Consider the following 20842-nt stretch of genomic DNA (forward strand, 5'->3'; position numbering starts at 1 on the left):
AAAACCTTGCATTGAACATCTTTTATAAGCCCATAAAGAACAATTTTTTTGAATCTGCCTCTACGAATGTATTTGGCAAAATCCTCAGGTAGATACTTCAAAAAAATAAAACAATGTGTAAAAAACTTAATATACAAAATAAGGATTGAAATATTAAATAAGACAAAAGTAAAATGTCACCAGATAACTTGATTGAGTCTGACGAAGAGATAAAGTTACGAAGAAATGTTGTTGAAAAGGACCATTGGTGAGTGGTTCACGACGTTCAGCTTCAGCAAAATGGACAGATACCATTATTTGAGAAGCCGCTTCCATGTAAACATTAATATGAAAGCAGTTATCACTAACGTATCGGAAATATACGCGATGTTCTCCTTTAAGATCATAAAAATGACGTAAGTTCCCCCATGCATAGATTATTTCAGGATTCAGCAAATCCATGTTGTACATTACAACATGGATGTTCCCGTTATTATCTGCCAGCAGACAGTGGTCATCAAGTTCATTTTGAAATTCAATAGCAAAAGCGCAATCCACAGTATCTCTTTCTATGTCTAGAAAATATAAATATAGTTTACTTTTTATTTTAAAAATAAATAGAAAGGATGTTTGTGATATGAATCATTGAAGAGATAATCATATCATTTAATCACTTTGTTTTTGTTTTTTAATTTGTCATCTAAGTAGGTTTTGTTCAAAACTTTAACATGATCCGATTGGATCTGCCTTTAGCATTATTTTTATTTTTTAAATTATCAAATAAATAGTAAGATATGTTAAATATAACAAAAAATAACTTTGAATATTAATATTTCCTTTAAATATCATTATATAATTAATAATAATATAACTCTTTACATATATATTACATAAAAAATAACATTTTACAACTTTACAAATAAAAATTGTTGGAAGCTCTGCATTTTGTTCACCAGATGAAGTACAATCATGTTGCAACATATTATTACAGGCATTGAATATATATAAATTTTTAAAATACTAAAATAACTCATTCTCATAGTTACTATGATTCAAGATAGTCGTGAAAGACATTAAAATTCTAAAATAATTCACTGTCCTTTCAAATCTATTTGATCATAGGTGTTCCAAAGCTCAAGTGAACTTATTCATCATAGGTGTTCCAAAGCTCGAGTGGTTACCACTTTGTTCATAATACAACAATAAAAAAGTCCATTTTGCTTTCAAGTAATTCTCACGCTGGGTTGAAATCCATAGACAGTAAATCCTCCATCAACAGAAATAACCTGTCCAGTGATGTAAGAAGCTGCTGGCAAGCAAAGGAAAGTCACCAAGGATGACACTTCATGTGCTTCTGCAATTCGCTTTATTGGCGTACGAGATATTATCCCCTCAACAATTTCTTTGTTTGCAAGCAACTGGTAGATACAAGGTAACAATTAGCATGCTAACATACACACATGTGCTCTCTCAAGAATTTGAATTTCGTACTAAATTAATCTAAAGATATTTTATTATCTGATAGACAGACACTTTTTATCTGAATACTCTTATACTGCTGAATAGACAAGTTAAAACTTAAAAGTAACATGAATGTAAAACTTCAACACAGAATATATGTTGACAGGATCAACAAAATAAATTAATACTATCAGCTTAGAATTTATTTACTAATGACCGACCAGTTCACTGCGGATCAAACTCAATTTTATTTCTCAAAATAATTAACCAATCTTCAGAAAGAAAAGACAATTAGTCTCTTGGAACAGAAAATAAACCGGGTGAAAGAGCATTACAGGTTCCGCAAGTGATGTTTTGGTATACCAGGGTGCAACACTGTTGCTCCTAATATTGTCTTTCGCCCATTCACATGCAAGATATTTGGTAATCTGATCCATTGCAGCTGAAGAAAACAGCACAATGATTCTATTTCGTCAATATATTTCAAAATAGTTTGTAATCTGTGTTTGAGATGACATAATTATACATCGACACACCTTTAGTTCCTGCATAAATGACTCCAGAACCTACACTTGTCTGACCTGCAACGGAGGAAATGGACACAATACTTCCATTTCCAGATTCTTTAAGAAGAGGATATGCAAGTTGGCACAGATGGTATGCAGAGTCCAAGTTAGTTGCCATCAATTTTGAATATTCTTCGGTTGTATACTCTATTGTTGGCTTCCTCACATTTGTTCCAACATTGTTTACCTAAGCTCACAAGATGATCATAGAAACAAAACTTATTGTGTGCTGAAATCTCGCCCACAAGAGAAACGAGTCTAGCTATTTGATTGAACATTTTTAATTTTAACAATTTTATGCTGAAATGATCACAAAAGGCAAAGTTATACATACTATGTTTTCAATTAACTATATTGTGCAGATACAAATGCTGCCTACAGGATGGATTTCAAGCAACAATAAGAAAGTCTTATTTAGGCAAAATACATAAAGAAATTGCAATTATTTATTTATTTTATAAGTCAGTAACCACTTGCAAATTGAGTGCATGTAAGAGGAGAACAGGATGAAGAACACACACTAACACATTGAGTGTTTTACGAGGATGTTATTACAATACACGATACAGTATTCAGCAATACACATCATATTGAAACTCCTGTTTGAATTGAAAAACCTGAGATCATCTCTAACAAATTCAGTAACTAATATCCCAAAATAAGAGAGTCATCAATACAGCTGAATACACGGGTTATCCTGCTTCTATCCTAAGCACAGGCAAAGCAGCTGGGTTGCATCATAATACATGACAGGGTAGGTACAGAAGCTCCAAAATATTTTGAAATTTAGCACAATAAACAAATTAGTAAGTGGTACATTCATTCACTTAACACCGGTTTTCACATTTTGACAGTATAGTTTCTTGATTTTAAAGGTCTTATCTTGAGATGTGTCATTATTGTCACAAACTCTAAGATTGTATTTATGGTGCTGCAGTAAACATTTCCTGCATTCACACATTTAGTTAATCAGAATCGTTGGATGAAGATGCAACAACTCATACTTTTTCTTGCCAAATCTAGTTTTAGGATATGTATTTGAAATGTGAACCATTTGATCTTCATCCAACAGTTCCTTTTCATGAATGCCTGAATGTTAGAGATCGATTTCATGAATTCAATCAGTGATGACTTTTTATAAAGCTGAACACTTAGATTATCCTGCCTACTATTCCAATTTCTAAATATACAAACAAAAAGAAGAAGAAAGACTCACAAGTATGTTGAGCATGCCGTTGAAGGCAGAGGCCACTTCTTTGATGAGATTCTCTCTTTGGGCTGGAAAAGACACATCACAAACCGACCCAGAAACCGAAAACCCCTTCTCTTTCCATTCCTTTAAGCATGCATTCAGCTCCTCTTCATTCCTGGAACAAGTGTACACAGTTGCACCAAACTCCGCCAGTTCCTCCACCACAGCATGCCTGAATCAAAAGTGAAACCCAATCACACCCATAAAAAATAGCATACAAAAAACGCAACTTCAAGTCGTTTTAACAAACCCCAGAATCAAGAAATAAAAAACATAAAAATAAAAAACATCCGGATCTAAAAACATAAAAATAAAAGTAAACATCCAAAGTTATAACCCTAATTTAATAAAAACATAAATTGTTCAAGTTTCTCACACATGGAAACAATTAGCCTCATTGGCTTTTATAATAACAACGTATTGGCTTTTATAATAACAACGTATAATAAAAGAACTATGATGTGTGATGAGAGCTTGTTAGAACACTTAAATATTATTTTATTCCCTTCCCGAAAAGAATGTACCCAATCACGTCCAATCTTCACACTTTTTGCAGGTAAAGGTTTCTATGAAAACCTTGCATTGAACATCTTTTATAAGCCCATAAAGAACAATTTTTTTGAATCTGCCTCTACGAATGTATTTGAAACCCAATCACACCCATAAAAAAATTGCATACAAAAAACGCAACTTCAAGTCGTTTTAACAAACCCCAGAATCAAGAAACCCAAACCAATTCATGCAACAAATGAAATCCAAAGAAAAAGAGGAAAACAGAAAAAAAAATACGATTTAGAAAAAGAAAGAAAAAAAAAAGAAACCCGATTCCACGTGTGCCTCCTGTAACGAGAGCAGTGGTTCCCTTAAGTGACCATCTTGAAGCTCTGCCACTACCCTCTGGATTCGCCATTGCTATTAGCTTTTGTTCACGATCTTATATTGTGAGTTCTGAACATGAAGAATTAGAACGTCTTTTATGTTGTCTCAAAACGACGAGGTTAGATATTTGGTGGCGGTGATATCCCAATGGGCCCATTTGTGGGGGTTGTTTGTGTGTGTTGTTGTCAGTGCTGATTAGGCAAAAGAGAGAATGCATGTTTCCCTTTTAGTATTTTGGAAAAGGACTAACATGCAGTGTGTGCAATGCAATATAAATCTGACAAAAAAACCTTTATGTTTGTATTAAAATTCATTAGGGGCCTTACTTTTAACTCAATTTGCTCTTTTTTTAAGAAAGAGAAGTGAATCAACTAGTGATTGAGTGAAGTAATGATGAACTTGAGTAACTTAAGTAAGTGGTTAAAAAATAATCTTAAGTATTCTGTTTAGAAAAGCACTTGGTTGAAAGGTTATTTTACCTTCTGAAAGAGATTAATCTTGCATAATGTTTTGTTGAAAGAAAATGAAGGGAGAAAACGAAAATTTTATTTTTAAAAGAAGTTATTGTTTGATTCGATTTTTAGAATGAAACTAAAATGGAAATATAAAAGGTTGTCATCCAATTTTTTGAGAGAATCTGGGCAAGAAGAAATGTTAAATATAATAAAAATAACTTTGAATATTAATATTTCCTTTAAATATCATTATATAATTAATAATAATATAACTCTTAACATATATATTACATAAAAAATAACATTCATTATGTGTGTATATATAAATTTAAAATACTAAAATAACTCATTCTCATTTCAAAACTATTTGATCAGAGGTGGTCCAAAACTCAAGTGGTTACTACTTTGTCACATAATACAACAATAAAAAAGTCCATTTTGCTTTCAAGCAATTCTGAAGCTGGGTTGAAATCCATACACAGTAAATCCTCCATCAACAGAAATAACTTGTGCAGTGATGTAAGAAACTGCTGGCAGCATAGCAAAGGAAAGTCACCAAGGATGACACTTCATGTGCTTCTGCAATTCGCTTCATTGGCGTTCGACATATGATCTTATCAAGAAGTTCCTTATTTGCAAGCAACTGTCAGATATATGGTAACATTAGCATCCCAAATCAAGAAGATAATGTTAATTGAATTAATTATTATAGTGATGATCATGCGTAAGGTCACCGCAATGTATTGTTAGCACAAAACCTCCTTTTAGTGTGGAATCTCCACTGTGTACACTTATGCCATGATGATTTCATTGGGCTCCTCAACAATTTCTAAAATAACCCAACAAATTCTCTGGTTGGATCTATAGGTATCCAACTGGATGAGGTATCACAACATATAGTTTTGAAAGTAATTTTTGAATGAAATAAACTATAGAGCATTACATGTGTATGAACTGATGTGTTGGTATACCCAGGGTGCAACATTGTTGCTCCTTATGTTGTTCCATTCGAAAGCAAGATATTTAGAAAGCTGATTAATTGCAGCTAAAGAAAACAGCACAATGAATTTATTTCATCAATACCTTTCAAAATAGTTTGTAATCTATGTCAAAAGCCGGAGATCACATAATTACACATCAACTCACCTTTATTTGCTGCATAAATGGCTCCAGAACCTTGTCTGACCTGCAACAGAGGAAACGAACACAATACCTTTGAGAAGAGGATGTGCAAGTTGGCACATGTTAATTGCCATCAATTTTGAATATTCTTCAGTTGTATACTCTACTGTTGGTTTCCTCACAGTTATTCCAACATTGTTTACCTAAGCTCACAAGATGTTCATAGAGACAAAACTTGTTATGTTTTCAATTATTAACTGTGTTCCTGCATTCACACATTTAGTTAATCAGAATCGTTGGACGAAGATGCAACAACTCATATTTTATTTTTCCAAGTATAATCTTAAGATATGTATTTGAAATGTGAACAATTTGATCTTCATCCAACAGTTCCTTTTCATGAATTCATAAATGTTGAAATCGATTTCATGAATTATAATCAGTCATGACTTTTTATAAAGCTTAACACTCAGATTATCCTACCTACTATTCTAAACTACTTTAAACACAAATACAAGACAAAATATTCCAATTTCTAAACATAAACAAAAAAGAAGAAAGACTCACAAGTATGTTGAGCTTGCCGTTGAAGGCAGAGGCCACTTGTTTAATGAGGTTCTCTCTTTGGGGGTGGAAAACACATATCAGAAACCGACCCAGAAACCAAAAACCCTTTCTTTTCCATTCCTTCTAGCGTGCATTCAGCTCCTCTTCATTCCTGGAGCAAGTGTACACCTCGCACCAAACTCCGCCATTTCCTCCACCACAGCATGCCTGAACCAACAATGAAACCACATCACACCCAGAAAAAAAAAACTTGAAAAAAAAAACGCTTTAACTCGTTTTAACAAACCCCGGAGTCAAGAAACCCAATTCACTTCATGCAACAAAACAGAACAAAAAAAAACGATAGTTCGAGAAAAGGAGAGCGAGAAGCGAAAAAAAGGAACCCGCTTTCACGAAGTGGTTCCCTTAAGTGACCATCTTGAGCCTCTGCACTACCCTCTGGGTTCGCCATTCTTGTTTGCTTTTGCTAAAGTTTTTACCTTTTTTTTTGTGACCATGAAGATTGAAGAACGTGTATTTACCATCTTATGTAAAATTTACAAAGAAAAAAATCATCTTTTTCTCAAAAGGTGTATGCTTTTTTTATTGGGCATATGTATATGATAGTGTTGTTGATATCCTTTTTCATGGGCCCAATAGCTTTTCTCCCAATACCCAGATGGGCCCAATAACAAGGTTTGAGTTTGAATCAGAAGCTACAGATGAACTAATCCCAAGAGATTTGACTTAGAGATAATAATTTTGTTTTTGAATAAAGAAGCAAGTAGTTTTTGTTGAACTAATTTTTGAAAGAGATGAGTAGGTTTAGGTAGGTACAAAATTACAAAAGCTATTGTAGTCACGGAGGAGAGTGATTGCAATTTAGAATTGGCATCACGTGCATGCAGAGTGTAGAAGCCCCTATTCTTCCTTCCATTTTGTCAAATTGAAACAAGTGTTTTTATATTTGAAAGGTTTAAAATTTGTAGATGGAAGAGTAAAGCGACATTGTAGGAAGGGAGAATAAGGTTGTGAAGTGTCATTTGTCAAATCGTCTTTCACAACCAATGAATAGATTAATTATACGACGAAATGTCTGTGTAGTTGTTTTCAGTGGCAGAAGCTATAAACAATCCTAATGCATAGACACACACGTGCTACCTACCTACAATTACAATTCCAATCTCTATAGACACTCTTAAACTTCACCAGTATATAGCAATTAGCTATACAAAATACTATCACTACACTTTGCATACATCGAAGCACCCTAAATAAAGTACACAAACTTCCTAAACTGGGGAACATGCATATCAATCTCAATTCCCACAATAAATACACCAAATACAAACAGAAACACACACATCATCATCCCCATGTGACTTCTCTCTGCTGCATGTATATATATATATATCTTTACACTTTAATTCAAACATAAGATTCACCCTGATATCAGGCCATAATCAAAATGCTGCATTATTTGTTAACCATAACTTCTATTCCAACTAATCACCATTTTTATATATTCACATAATTGCAAAGTCACTCACCAAACACCACTTCCTCAATCAGCTAGGGTTGTTTGCCTGAGTAAGTTTTTAGGAGAAGAAAGAAAGCTTAAACAGAGAAAAAAGACTATGATCGCAGTGACTTTTAGTTGCTACAGCTCACAAAGTTCGTTTCATGGCACGGCTCAAGAAAAAAAAATTCAGTATAAAATTGAGATAGTAACAAAGGGTACGTTGTTTATTGATTTTGTGACATGTTTTTGAGATGCGTGTACATTAAAAAAAACCAACAAGGATAAAATACAGATAATTATATACAATGTGACATATATAATCTCAGTTTTTTTTCATGTTAATAACAAAACTCCAAAATGCTTAAATATTCTGGTCGACAGAACCAACCTTTGGAAGAAATACAATATAATAATCTGTCCATGTAATTAACTTTACTTACCAATGTAACTTTTTAGAATTGAAGTTATGTAATGCTATTTAATCAACAAATGATTTGTAAATAAATGACTGGATAAAATTACTTTGTGCCATCAATTAATGACCATTAAACTTTTATTTCTTCTAATTTTGAAATAAAGAGTTAAACTTTTGCATAAAATAAGTGGGCTTAGCATAAGTGTGCATGTACAATATCCATGGTTGATTAAGTTGCTATGGAAAACATGCTTTTCTTCATTAATCTCTCTTTTGTGCCAATGTTGTATCTTATGAGTAAAAGTATATATGTTAGTCCGTAATGGGAAATTAAACATAGTGAAAAGGGTATATAGCTGGAATTCCCCCTTGATCGTAGACAGAAATGCATTGCTTCTGTGTGTGTATGCGTTGCTCATGGCAGACTGCAAAGAACATGAAGTCAAATAAAAGCGATATTTCATAAAATTTCCTTAGAAAGAAAGGTTGAAAAGAAGAGAGTGTGACGTCCCCGTGTATTCTGGAGGAACGGTCGGTGTCACAATAAGGTGGCTAACACTGTTTTTAAGTTACTACAGTGAGCAGAAGAGTCTCGGGCTTCGAAATATTTGAAAGATAAGAAGTGGACATTTTTAGGGATAACTATAACTAACATGGATATATATAATACACATCACACCAAGAGTAAAAACAATGACATGCTAATAAGGCCAATGATGTGATGTCCTTTCCCTCTCTACCAAACTAAATTAATATTTGGCTGTGGTGTTTGTGTTTGTGTTAATATTCAATTTCCGTGTGGTTGGTTGGTTTTTTGGAAGTGTTTGTAAGAAAAAGCATGTGGAAAGCAACTGAACGGTTTGGAATTTATGGAATGATGAGGTGAAGTGGTAAGTGGGTGAGCGATCACTTGTAATGATCCGTGTAAAAAGGTTATTCATAATTTTGTGCAGGTTTATGTGCATGTGACTACTGTTAGTTCCCTGGAATATATGTAGCTGAAGTGACTTCTAATTGTCAGTCACTGTCAGTTCTTCCACCACTTTAATTATTACCTTACACTCCAATTTTCCTCTTCTTTGATTCCTCTCACCACAAGTAAATGAGACTATACTGTATCAATAAACTTCTAAGAAATTTATGTTTTTCTTGAAAGAAAAAGTACAACTTTGTGTGGTTTATTTCTTTGTCTGTCTTTGCATAACCCCTTCGTTGTGAAACCCTAGCAAATGTAAGATTTTCAATTTCCACTAACATGTTTTAGTTGGTCAAATCTGATATCATATTTGAGATGGTGAGATTTGCATATGTTGTTGAAGGTACTGTAGTGTTGTATTTTCAATATCTGTCATTTGCTTTCAAATGAACTGCATGCAGTAACTAAACTAATAATTCAAGAAAAATCTCATTCTTATTATTCTCATTCATACCCTTTTACAGTAGTTTCTTAATTTTATTCTTTTCTTCACATGTATAAGTTTTATCTTAAACCATTCTTCTCCTTTTTTTCATGTTTCTCCTTGTTATACAAAACAACCATTACGCGTAATTTTATGCTCATAACAGAAAGGAGAAACATCAACATATTCAAGAGAAGAGAAGAAGAAAAAAAATATAATAACATGCAACTAGAGATAATATTAGTATTCAAATTAACATCTCATGAAAATAAACCTAAGAATTCTACTCAAGGTGGCTTTAGGTTAGGCGAAGAAGGTTCTTGCCTATTTTCTATGAACCTCTAATAGGAAAGGGGAAAGAAAAAGGTAAACACTGACACTCCATTACAACTTCTTCTGTTTGTCTTATATACTAAATAACTTTCTGCGGCTTCCCCAGCCTGAGTTCAAGATCTAAGTCTTCCATTCCAGGCTTGAGTACAAATTCTGCAGAATGAAAAGTTAGGTGTCTATCACTTGAACATGGCTTGTGGAAGGCAGGCAAAGGAGGCATAGAAGTCTTTGATCTTTTATAACTGATAGCTTCGTCCCCATATGATTCAATTGGTAACTTTTGGACAAACACTGAACTTTGTCCCACAGACAAACTTGTTTCAACATAATCATTGCAACCCAAACCTTTTAAAAACTGTTCCCTTCCATTCACTGCAGACCCTTTTGGTTCTGAATCAGGGGACCCCATGTGGTGATGTCCCCAGCTAATTGGAGAAGAGTAAGGAGACATGGTAGGCTGATGATAACAATTTTCTTGAGTAGATATAGTTGAGGGCCTAGAAGACGAGACTTTGCTTGTTGCAACTGGACCTGAAAGGTTAGAGTAAATAAGGATTAAGGCAACAATATCTGGATGAGAGAAGTTCCATCACTTCAGAAAATTGAGCACTCTGTGACTTACAATCATTTTTGTGAAGATCTTGAAGGGATTCATTATGGTGACTAAGGCTTTGTTTGAGCCTAGCCCTGTCCCTCCTATGCACATTCATGTGTCCCCCTAGAGCCTGAGCAGACCTAAACTCTCTTTTACAGAAATTACAGGAGTAAGATCTTGGAGGCCATATGCACCCACCAAGTATCCTAGCAGCATCTTCTGCAAAAGCCCTTTCCTCCCACGATGAGTTGGTGTTGTTGTTGCGGGCTCCAAATGGTTGTTGAATATGTGAGTTCAACATTTGTTTTCTCTTGAACCACAACAGATACTGAGACTCCTCCATGTGTATGAGTGGCAAGGAAAATTAAAACCTGTTGGGAGATGATAAGAATGAGAGTGAGAAACAGGTTTGGTGGAAGAAGCTTTATATAATGAGAAAATTAAAGGCTGGCTAGGGAGGGAATTGAATATGAATAGTTTAGGGTTGCATGTCCTGGTTATTATTATATTTGAAAGCAACCTAAGAATCTATGGGGGAAGAGAAAAAGGTTATCTGAAAAAGTCTTGTTATAAGCTCTGTGTCTTGCCTTTAGTACTGAAGCTTTTCTGTTGTTTTATTGCTTGGTTTACTTGCAACACAGTCTTGGGAGGGTCCCATTTATGCAACTGTCTTGCATCATATTTGATTCACACGGATGATGGAGATAACGGTTATGAGAGTAAGAAAATACATTTAAACTGTTTCTCTGAAGCTTCCACCAAACCCATATGCATGGTAATACTGTTACACTGTCCAGTGTTCTCATAATAACTTCTACTATGTAGCACGCACATAAAGTACCACTCATTTAAACTCGTGTCTAGTTTTTCTGTTCCACTATAGTAACTACTTTATTGGTTATAGCATGTCCCTCACCACAATACAGAATACCCCAATTGCATGTGAGGAAGAAACAAATTAAACAAATTCTCCATAAAACAATTGTTCGTACATGTTGTAGGTATTTTTTAATCAGAATATAATATAGGTTGTTTCTCGTGAAAGTTTTTACACCAGAAGAAAAAGGTTAAAGAAAAGAAATTATGTTATGCTGTGTAATATACAACGACGTGCATGTAAACTCAACAAACGAATTGCCAAGAGAAAAGGGCAATTAATTGCTTTTGAGTTATTGCTAAAGCTCAGAAAAATACAGTGCATATATGACAATTTCTTTGAATTATATACTTAGTATGAGAAGGAGATATAAGAGCCACCCATTTATTTGGATTATCTAAACACCTTTTCCTCTTGCACCTGTCTCATAAAAAACACCTAAAGAATCTTTTAGGCTTTTTCTCCCATATCACGTTAAGCTAACAAGTCAAATTAAGAAGTCAAATTAGTGATGTATGATTGAGTTTTTTCTCTCTGTCTCTCTCTCACACAGTCACACAAGAACACGATTGAGACAAACACACGAACTAGTCAATTCAGGGCAGATTAAACTGGTAGCCCAAGGTTGATTTGATTTCACTGAATTCTTCTAAAGTAGCATAAGAAAACAACAAATAGAGATTTAAAAAAGGAAGCTAACAAGCAAAAGCTTTTTTTATCTTTCAAATGTTGAAACACCTGGGTTTTTATATTTGGTAGTGAATTGGCTTCTTCCAATTGTAATGTATATTCAGTGGCTATGTTTTCAAACGAATTATCCGTGTCATCGTGCACAGCAAATTGGTATTAACTAATTTCTAGGTTCTTTGTCATTTTTATTTTTTTAATGTTTGGTGGACTTTGTTGGGGAGGAATATAGTTACCAAGGGCCTATTTATTAAGAAGCATTTCAATTATTGGTTAGACTAAATGAGTAATTGAATTATGCACTCCGAGCCCCACAAGCTAGTAATTGAAATTAATATTATTAGTACCTAATCCTTGTTCTGAAGCAAGAACTAATGACTTGTACCAGTGACCAAGTGAGGAACAATATGTGCCTAGCTATAAGGCAACGGAGCTGCTACACCTATGTTTCAAACGTGGATCTGTGGAAGCCGATTAAGATACGACAACTAAATATATATATCATATTATTTCATGTTCAATTTCAACAGCAATACACTGTCGTAATTTATAATGTCCTTGCTTTTCCAAAACTTATGATCAATCACGATCAAGATATCAGCTATTGCAATCAACATCCTTCATCCGTACCAAATCCAGCGTGCCCATCAATAACTCACTGAAAACTATATATATATATATATATATATATATATATATATATATATATATATGTATATATGTATATGTATATGTATGTTGCATTCAATATTGGAAAAATATGAGAATGAAAAGAGATTATATAAACTGGAAAGTTAGCAAGTAAAACTTCGAAAAGATAGTTGCAGACTATTGATACACTATAGTAATCCAAATTCAACATGTTTCATGAAGAAGAGAGAGAAGAAGAAGAAGCATGAAACAACTGGCATTATTATTGATCAGTAAAATCTGCTATACAAAAGTTGCAAAGTCTCATTTATATACACAGCAAAAAATAACAAAAACTAAGTAACAGATTCTGATATAGTTGTTTATTATTAATTATTGAAAACTAACTATAGCTAAGATTCCCAGAGGACATGGGAATAGATTTCTGACATTCCCAAACTTGGAGGAAAATTAGTTGGTGATAAAGGTTTTGTGCAAATGTGAGATGAAGAGACTAATAGGAGTTTTAGTAAACACAAGTTGCTTTGTATATTTCATGAAAAATGAGGTTGACAACAACGTGGAGATTAAACGACTTAAAGCTTGGTTAATTTGGAATCTTTGTTATGATTGGTTAGGAGTAAGATCAGTCGATTTTATGGATCCTAGGTCTCATTTTGAACATTTCAAGATTCTGGATGCACCCACTTCAGTTAATCTTATTATGGGCAACGTGTGGATTGCGTTGATTAGTGAAATTTGGAGGCATATGATTATGGGCAACGTGTGGATTGCGTTGATTAGTGAAATTTGGAGGCATAGGAACAACTGTTTATTTAAAGGTGGAGTGGTTGACCACATTGAGGTGTTCTCTCTGGCACAGATTAAGGTTTAGTCCTGGATCTCTTCAAAGATACCGTCAGCTAATTTCTCATTCTCTGATTGGTGTCTTGAACCTTTGGTTTGTATGCATTCAATTTAATTTTGTTATGAGGATTGATCCTTGTTATTCTTTGTTATTTTGATAGAGATGGGTTTGACTGTAGGAGGATTTGTTGGCTGATTTGTAGTTAAAAAGGTAATATGTGAACATCATTTTACTGTATAAGGGTTGGATCACTCCTGCAGTGGTCCTATTTAATTTCATTGCTATTTGCTGATTAAAAAAAAACGACTTAAAGCTATCAAAAGAGATGTTAAAACCATTTGCAAATATGTGAGCCATTAAATTTCACATTCTGTGTTGGGAGAACATGATATTTGGCCTTAGAAGAACTGTGAGAAAATGTTATTTGGACCTCCATGAAATAAGATGATCCAAGATACACCACATAACCAGTCACGAATCAATGAGCCGCACCTGTTTGGTCTCTCTGTACTAGTGAGTCTTGACCCAAACCCAATTTGTATAAAGCCTTGTGTTTGGTTAATTTCAATACTAAAAAATTATTAAATAAAAACTAATTTTAGTGACAAAAAAAAATTAATTATTATATTGATTAAATTAGATATTATTTTAGAGATTAAAAAAATATTGGGTTTTAAATTAGTTTATATTATTGATAAATAATTTTTAAATTGGTATTTAATTAGTTACCAAGATTTTAACTATTAAATATTTAGATTTTAATTTGATAGCTAATTAAATACCAATTTAGAAACTATTTATCAATAATTGAAACTAATTTAGAAATCAATAATTTTTTAGTTTTTATAATAATATATAATTTAGTCAATATAACAACTATTATTTTTTATCTCTAAAATTAATTTTTATTTAATGATTTTTTTTTTAGTGTGTGGTAAGATGCATTGCCTTTTGATTTATTGGTGTGGTTATAGCGTTTGGGTGCTTCTTAAATAACTGTAATATTTTTTTTATAAGGGTTGACCTCTTTTCTATTTTATTGTATTAATTCTTTTTTCATAAAGAAATCATTAGAGAAAATCAATACCAAGAATTGTACTCACAAAGATTAATCTTTCAAAGATTGATTACAAAATTGAGTTATTTACCTATTTTAGTGAAGGCTGAGAGACATAATACTACTTGAGATTAAATTGCATTTATTTTCTAACTTGTTTGCTATTGTTTTGTTGGTGTTCTTTTCATCAATATTTCAATCAGCAAAATGTCAATAAGAGTTAATAATAGAAAGTCATAAGAGACAAAGTTAAAGAAAAGAAAAGAGAAAATTTGATGAAGAGAAAAAATTGATAGATGAAGAAAGGTGGCAAATGGAAGATCAAAGAAGACAACAAAAGGCAAATTGAAGAGGAGCACAAGTGATTAAAATCACGGCAACATTTTATTTTATTCTTTAGTCAACATCAAACTAATTTAAAAATTAATCATTTTTTTAATATTTAATTTAATTAATATAATAATTAATTATTTTTTTTATTTAAAATGTATTTTTATTCAATATTATTTAGTGTTTATATTGGTGTTGCTGTAATTACTATAGTAAATGTAACATGTTTTTTTGTGAGATGGAACAATTAGGTGAGACTTTTTTAGGTTGCAGTGCTGATGGTTTTTTTTAGTATGTTACCACCACTCAGGTTGCACAAGAGTTGTGGACAAGTCTTAAATCAATCCATATTCATATGCATATATTTGTAGGGCTATTTTAGAGGAATATCAATTTTTTATAAGTTACTTTGTGAAGATTTTTCTATATCCTTTTGACTTTTTTAAATACAAATTCGAACATCCCTCAAATACTTTAAATATATTAATTTAATTATTTATCAATAAAAAACTATTAATGTTTAAGTCACTTTTTTAAAAATATTATCTTTCCCAATGAATAAACTACACTAAAATAATAAAAATGTAACATTTTTATTAATGTGAGATATGGATATTATAAGTTATAAATGTTTAAGAAACTTTTCCAAATGATGCTATAATTTATTAATACCCACCGAAACAGAAAAGTGTGACCTAAAACTAAAACTTAAAATCATAATACCATAATTAGTATTTTTAAAGATAATGTTATTAAAAAATCAAACTTTTTAATTTAATAGTTTTAAATATATTATAAATTAAAAATATATTAATTTATTAATTCTTTGCTGATAAAAAAATATATTAAAAATTTGTCAATTAATTGAATAGTTAAAGAAATTTAGTGAAATTATTTCAATAAAAAGAAATCTCTTCTCTATTAAATTTCCTCTCTCCGTCATTAACCTAAATTTTATTTATTTATTCAGCTATTCCCTCTTTCACACAGATCCTAAATCCACAGTTTCTAAATTTCCTCTCTCACTCCATGGATTTTCAAATCCTCTCTTTTCCTCTCGCCCCTTTCCCAGATCCCACCTTCTAGAAACTACTTCAAAACAACTTTGAATCTTCCAAATTTGAAATTCCGACATCATGAAACCCTAAGACGACAGGGGTTAAAGTAGCTACGATCAGACACACCTCATGGACCATGTACCTTACAGAACTAGAGCACTTCCACAATGCTGAAATTGAAGAGCTTAAGTAATCAAGGAGGATGAACTAATGGTGAAAAAACAACTCACCAAGCCAAACATCTAAGATTCCAAAGTTTTTGGAACTATTCCCTTGAAAACATAAAGAAGAGAGAAAAGAATATGAAACACGATTCCAACAGAAAGAGAAAATAAATAATGAGATGAAATAATAGTGATGGTTCTACTACTACTGTGGAAGGATGATGAATGCATGTTTGAAAATTTATGACAGAAAAGAAGAAGAAGATGAAGAAGGGTTTCGTGTAAGAAGAAGTGTGTCTGCATAATAGTTGTTAATTAATTAAGTACAGGAAATAATTTTAGCATGCGTAGCTAATTGCAGGGTGTGCAGAGTGGGAGAGTACTGTGAAAGATCAGTTTAATAAGTGCTTTGGGAAGAAAATGAAAAGGTGAGTGATGTATGAATGCCTTCAACATTTATTGAACGTGACGTGACACTTGCTAATCAACCATGCAACTTACCTAATTATATTTTATTCAAAATTTAATGTAAGAGTAATTGAACACAGGAAAGTAGATAATGTCACTTCCAATCCAATTGATGTGAGAAATTCAAACAATATTTTATGTGAAAAAAACAAATGCTGTAAAAGCATATCAAGACTCTGATATACTAATGTAATGCTACTGACATGTAACTATAATGCTTATCCTAAAGGAGAAATAAGAAACAAACACAACTCCAACATATCATATCTAACTTAATTTTCCTTCAAGTTCTTTTTATTCGAAATAATCATGAGAAATTTTGTATAATTTTTCTAAAATTTAGTTTTTTACGTATTTTAAATGAAGTAGATATTCAGGTACTATCTACATGTTAATCCAAACAATGTATAAAAATAATAAATAACATAAAAATCAAATTATATTATATATTCAGCTAATTATGTAATTTTAAATGTAATTGTCAGTTACCAATTTTAATTACTTATTTATTAAAATAATATTTTTTATTTTTAGTAATTATAAAAAGTGAAAACCAAACTTTAACTCCAATTTATATATAGTGTGGGTTTAGGGCTGAAGGTTTCATCTATTGACCTATTTTTACGGTCCAGGAAAAGTTAAATTGGACCCTAACAGGCTTCAATCGTCAGAGTTAAGAAAAGATAAAAAAAAATCATAAATTTAGATTTAATTGTCATGCTTAGTAAATTACTAATTATATAACAATAAAGAAAGAAGTGCACTAAATGCTTGTGTTTTCTTTTTTACTAGTAAACAATTGAATTAAGCAATTATTTCAAAGGTTTTAAAGGTTTAAACCTTTAAAAATTAACTAAGGTTAAAAAACTTCCGTTATTTTGCGGAGGTTTTGAAATAAATATATGGAAATTAATGAAGGTTAAAAAAACCTCAGTTATTTTACGAAGATTTTAAAATAAATCTTTGAAAATTAATGAGGGTTAAAAAAACCTCCGTCATTTTGCCGAGATTTTAGAATAAACCTTTGGAATTTAAATAAGGTTAAAAAACCTCCGTTATTTTGTTGAGGTTTTAAAAAAAACCTCCATTAATTAAATCAATTTTTAAGGTTATGTTAACCTCCGTTAAATAACCTCCACTAAAATCATTTTTTTCTTGTAGTGGGTGAAGGGAGAATTTGGCCTTTTACAATCTTGGATAAATTAGTTAGCAAAAACTATACCGAAAATACAGACGTGGCCCAGTTGAAAAACTGTGAACAAATCTTTGGAAATAGCTAAGTACACTCCCAATAACCTCTTATGAGAGATATGGTAAAGTGTATAACAAAATATGAATGCCAATCATTTTGGTTAGGATAAATGAATATCTACTGTGGAAGACAAGAAATAAACACCTCAGAGGAAGCAAAATTTTAAAGTTTGAAATATATTTGATACATTCGGAAATAAAAACAAAAACAAATCTTACACTTTTCTGTTTAAGGGTAATTTTGGAATTAAAATATTTATGGAGATGGAAGGAAAAAACTATGAAGGTGGAAGAGTAAATTGGTATCTTGTTATCACACCACCCCACAAAGTACCATCTTAAAGCATATTATACACTTAGATGCCTCAGAAAAAGACTGAAAAACGATAATATACATGCATTTAAACTTTCAACATAAACTAAGCCATTAAAAATTATGTAGTTTTGGAAGAAAAAATATATCAAAAGTGGGTTGTACCTAACAATGAAGGATGTACATTTAGCAATTATCCAATTTTCTTTAGTCAAAATTATTAAAAAGTCTAATTCTTGGTGCAAGTCTTTAAAGGTGTCGATTTGAAGATTATAGAAAGGCAAATTCTTCCTACACCCAACATTTTTGTACCTACACCTGACACATTTTTAAAATTCTGAAAATACCCTTTATTTCATATATGAAAATCTGGAATTGAAAATAATACATTCTGAAAAAGTAGATCCATAAGAGTTTTTTTGTGTTCTGGACATAAAAATTTGGAAACAAAAATCAAAAGCCGATTCTAGATAAGAAAATCCATAATAAAAAAATAAAAAAATCCATAATACAAAAAGTAATACATTAAGAACATTTTCGTCTTTTCCATTGAAATTGGGTGCAGGGATATGGTTCGGAAGCAATTGCCTTATAGAAATAATGTAAGAGTTTTAACTATCACCTACTCACACCATTAATAAACAATCCCTTTAAGATAGCAATGGTTCTTCACACCCACCTTCACCAACATTAGGGAACCACACTCCAAAGTCTTGGTCTTTGATTTTGACATGCATGAAATTAAGTCAAAGACGACTCTATGAAACGGTTAAACACCATATTCTTCAAACTATGTTGTAGGAATTGATCCTTCATTCCATGTATATCAACACACATATAAAAAAAAATTTAAAAAGGGTAAATCCTTCAAATAAATTTTTAAATCTAAAGAAATTAAAGGACATGTGATTCATAAAAAACACCATTGAAATCACATAAAATAAAACATGCCCCTTAATTATGTCAAAAAGGTGAACATGATAGCAATTGGAAAGAAATGGCGGTGTTTATTATTCAATTGAAAACGTGATAGATATCAAAGCAAGTGTAAAAATAAAAATTTACAAATAAATAACCATATTCACATTATCAAATAAATAAATTTATAATAAATGAGAAAGTAAATACGTGTACTGGAAAGTAAGATTAAAGTAAATATTATAATTTACTGTATATTAAAAATAATATGAAAGAAGTGAAGTTATTATATTAAAAATAAAAATTGAGTATGTAATGTATGGATGACATGAGCATCAATGGCATCCATGTATGCTGGTTACGCTGTATATGCATCCGTATGATGTTTTGTCGATAGTGTACAGAAACTTCATTGCCTGTCGGAAGGGACGGAAAGAACACAATTCTTTATATATATATATATATATATGAAATACGAGAAAAGTCTTGGTTTGTGATATAGGACAAATGTTTTTTTTTCTTAATAATTGATGAAATATTTATTTTAATTGTTATAAAAAAATAGATTTAGAGTTATTTATATTTTTTTGAAAAGAATATTTGTGTTGATAAATTGATTTTATGATTTATTCATAGAGAATCATTTTATTGGTATAATAGACTTCAATCTAGTCTATTTTTAGAATTCTTTATTATAGGTATAGTCTACCTATGTATCGTTTTTTTTAACATATAACTTAGTTCCCATATATTTTTTTTTTAAATAATAATTTTTTATGTGATGGCAAATGATTGTTGTTTCTTGAGGTGTTACCTAGTTAAGATTTTTATTAAAAAAAAAATAAAAAACAAGAAAAATAAAAAAAATTGAAATGTGTAATTTGATTTAGTAGGTTGAAAAAAAAATATTTAAACTATAATCTTAACTCTAGTACCTTAGCAGACATATAATAAAGAGGCTTGGTGGGTGTGTCTTGTTGTCATCTTCTCCTCATTCCACCTTTCTCATACTTTTCCTTAAACATTCAAAAGTTCCATATATTTATAATTGATTTTGAAAGTCTTAAAGAGAAGAAATTAATCTTAATGAATTATTTTGTCTATTGAATTTCTATAAACTTTTATGTGACTTTTTATTTGTGCCTATAAATATCATTTTCGTAGACTGGTCTCGTTTAAATATTAATTTTCATCTACTATAATACTTCAAAAAGTACTTGTTTAGGTTTAATTTTTTGACTTGTTTAGGTTTAATTTATTCCTACTACCAATTATCTCCGATGGAAATTATACATGAAAACTACTTGAAAATTATATATTTTAGAAATTACTCATTTTCTCTCTTTTTTTCATTTTTTTCATCCAAATAAATAGAGAAAAAATATTTTCTTTTATCTATATCTTTTCCATTCTTTCTTAATTCTTAGCTCTCTTTTTCACCTCATTCCAGTATAACTATTTTAATTAAAATATATATATATATATATATATATATATATATTTGTAGAATATTTTGATAGAAAATGACTTTTGAGGTGTAATCGGTGTTCCTTGGAAGGAGAAGAGAAAATACAAAGAAGTGGAGTTCTGAGTCTGACACTCACTTCAACCTTTTCTCGGATCTCGAACCGTCACTATCCAAAACTGTCATGTTTTCATCAAAGCCACGCGTCACTTCAAAATTCAACAAAGCTCT

General features: G+C 31.4%; 2 protein-coding genes, 1 long non-coding RNA gene and 1 pseudogene across 5 annotated transcripts; all 4 read right to left on the reverse strand.

Moving 5' to 3' along the window:
- Positions 1–1005: 1005 nt before the first annotated feature.
- Positions 1006–4370, reverse strand: LOC137814998 (tropinone reductase homolog At5g06060). 2 transcript variants are annotated; one of them, XM_068617993.2, is made up of 5 exons: positions 4080–4370; positions 3223–3430; positions 1977–2193; positions 1776–1882; positions 1006–1397 (listed from the first exon to the last, which is right to left on the reverse strand). In XM_068617993.2, exons 1-5 carry the CDS (start codon positions 4166–4168, stop codon positions 1203–1205), a joined length of 816 nt encoding a protein of 271 aa, XP_068474094.1. In that variant the 5' UTR covers positions 4169–4370; the 3' UTR covers positions 1006–1202. The 2 variants fall into 2 exon arrangements, with proteins under 2 accessions (XP_068474094.1, XP_090150271.1); XM_090294145.1 differs by lacking the exons at positions 1776–1882; positions 1977–2193 and having other exon boundaries at positions 4080–4264.
- A 572-nt stretch (positions 4371–4942) lies between these two features.
- On the reverse strand, positions 4943–5993 carry LOC137816109 (tropinone reductase homolog At5g06060-like; annotated as a pseudogene). Its single transcript, XR_016517139.1, has 4 exons — positions 5973–5993; positions 5739–5917; positions 5536–5637; positions 4943–5235 (listed from the first exon to the last, which is right to left on the reverse strand). The product of XR_016517139.1 is annotated as a tropinone reductase homolog At5g06060-like (transcript).
- A 322-nt stretch (positions 5994–6315) lies between these two features.
- Positions 6316–6844, reverse strand: LOC150029695 (uncharacterized). The gene is made up of 2 exons (XR_016514943.1): positions 6665–6844; positions 6316–6488 (listed from the first exon to the last, which is right to left on the reverse strand). It is a non-coding gene; the product is annotated as an uncharacterized LOC150029695 (long non-coding RNA).
- Positions 6845–9815: 2971 nt separating this feature from the next.
- LOC137815000 (putative transcriptional regulator RABBIT EARS) lies at positions 9816–11042 on the reverse strand. Its single transcript, XM_068617994.2, has 2 exons — positions 10553–11042; positions 9816–10461 (listed from the first exon to the last, which is right to left on the reverse strand). The coding sequence occupies exons 1-2, from the start codon at positions 10866–10868 to the stop codon at positions 10010–10012; spliced, it is 768 nt and encodes a 255-aa protein (XP_068474095.1). The 5' UTR covers positions 10869–11042; the 3' UTR covers positions 9816–10009.
- Between the last annotated feature and the right edge of the window lie 9800 nt (positions 11043–20842).

Source organism: Phaseolus vulgaris, chromosome 1 (genome assembly GCF_051622355.1).
Source record: "Phaseolus vulgaris cultivar YP4 chromosome 1, ASM5162235v1, whole genome shotgun sequence".
NCBI classification, from domain to species: Eukaryota; Viridiplantae; Streptophyta; class Magnoliopsida; order Fabales; family Fabaceae; genus Phaseolus; species Phaseolus vulgaris.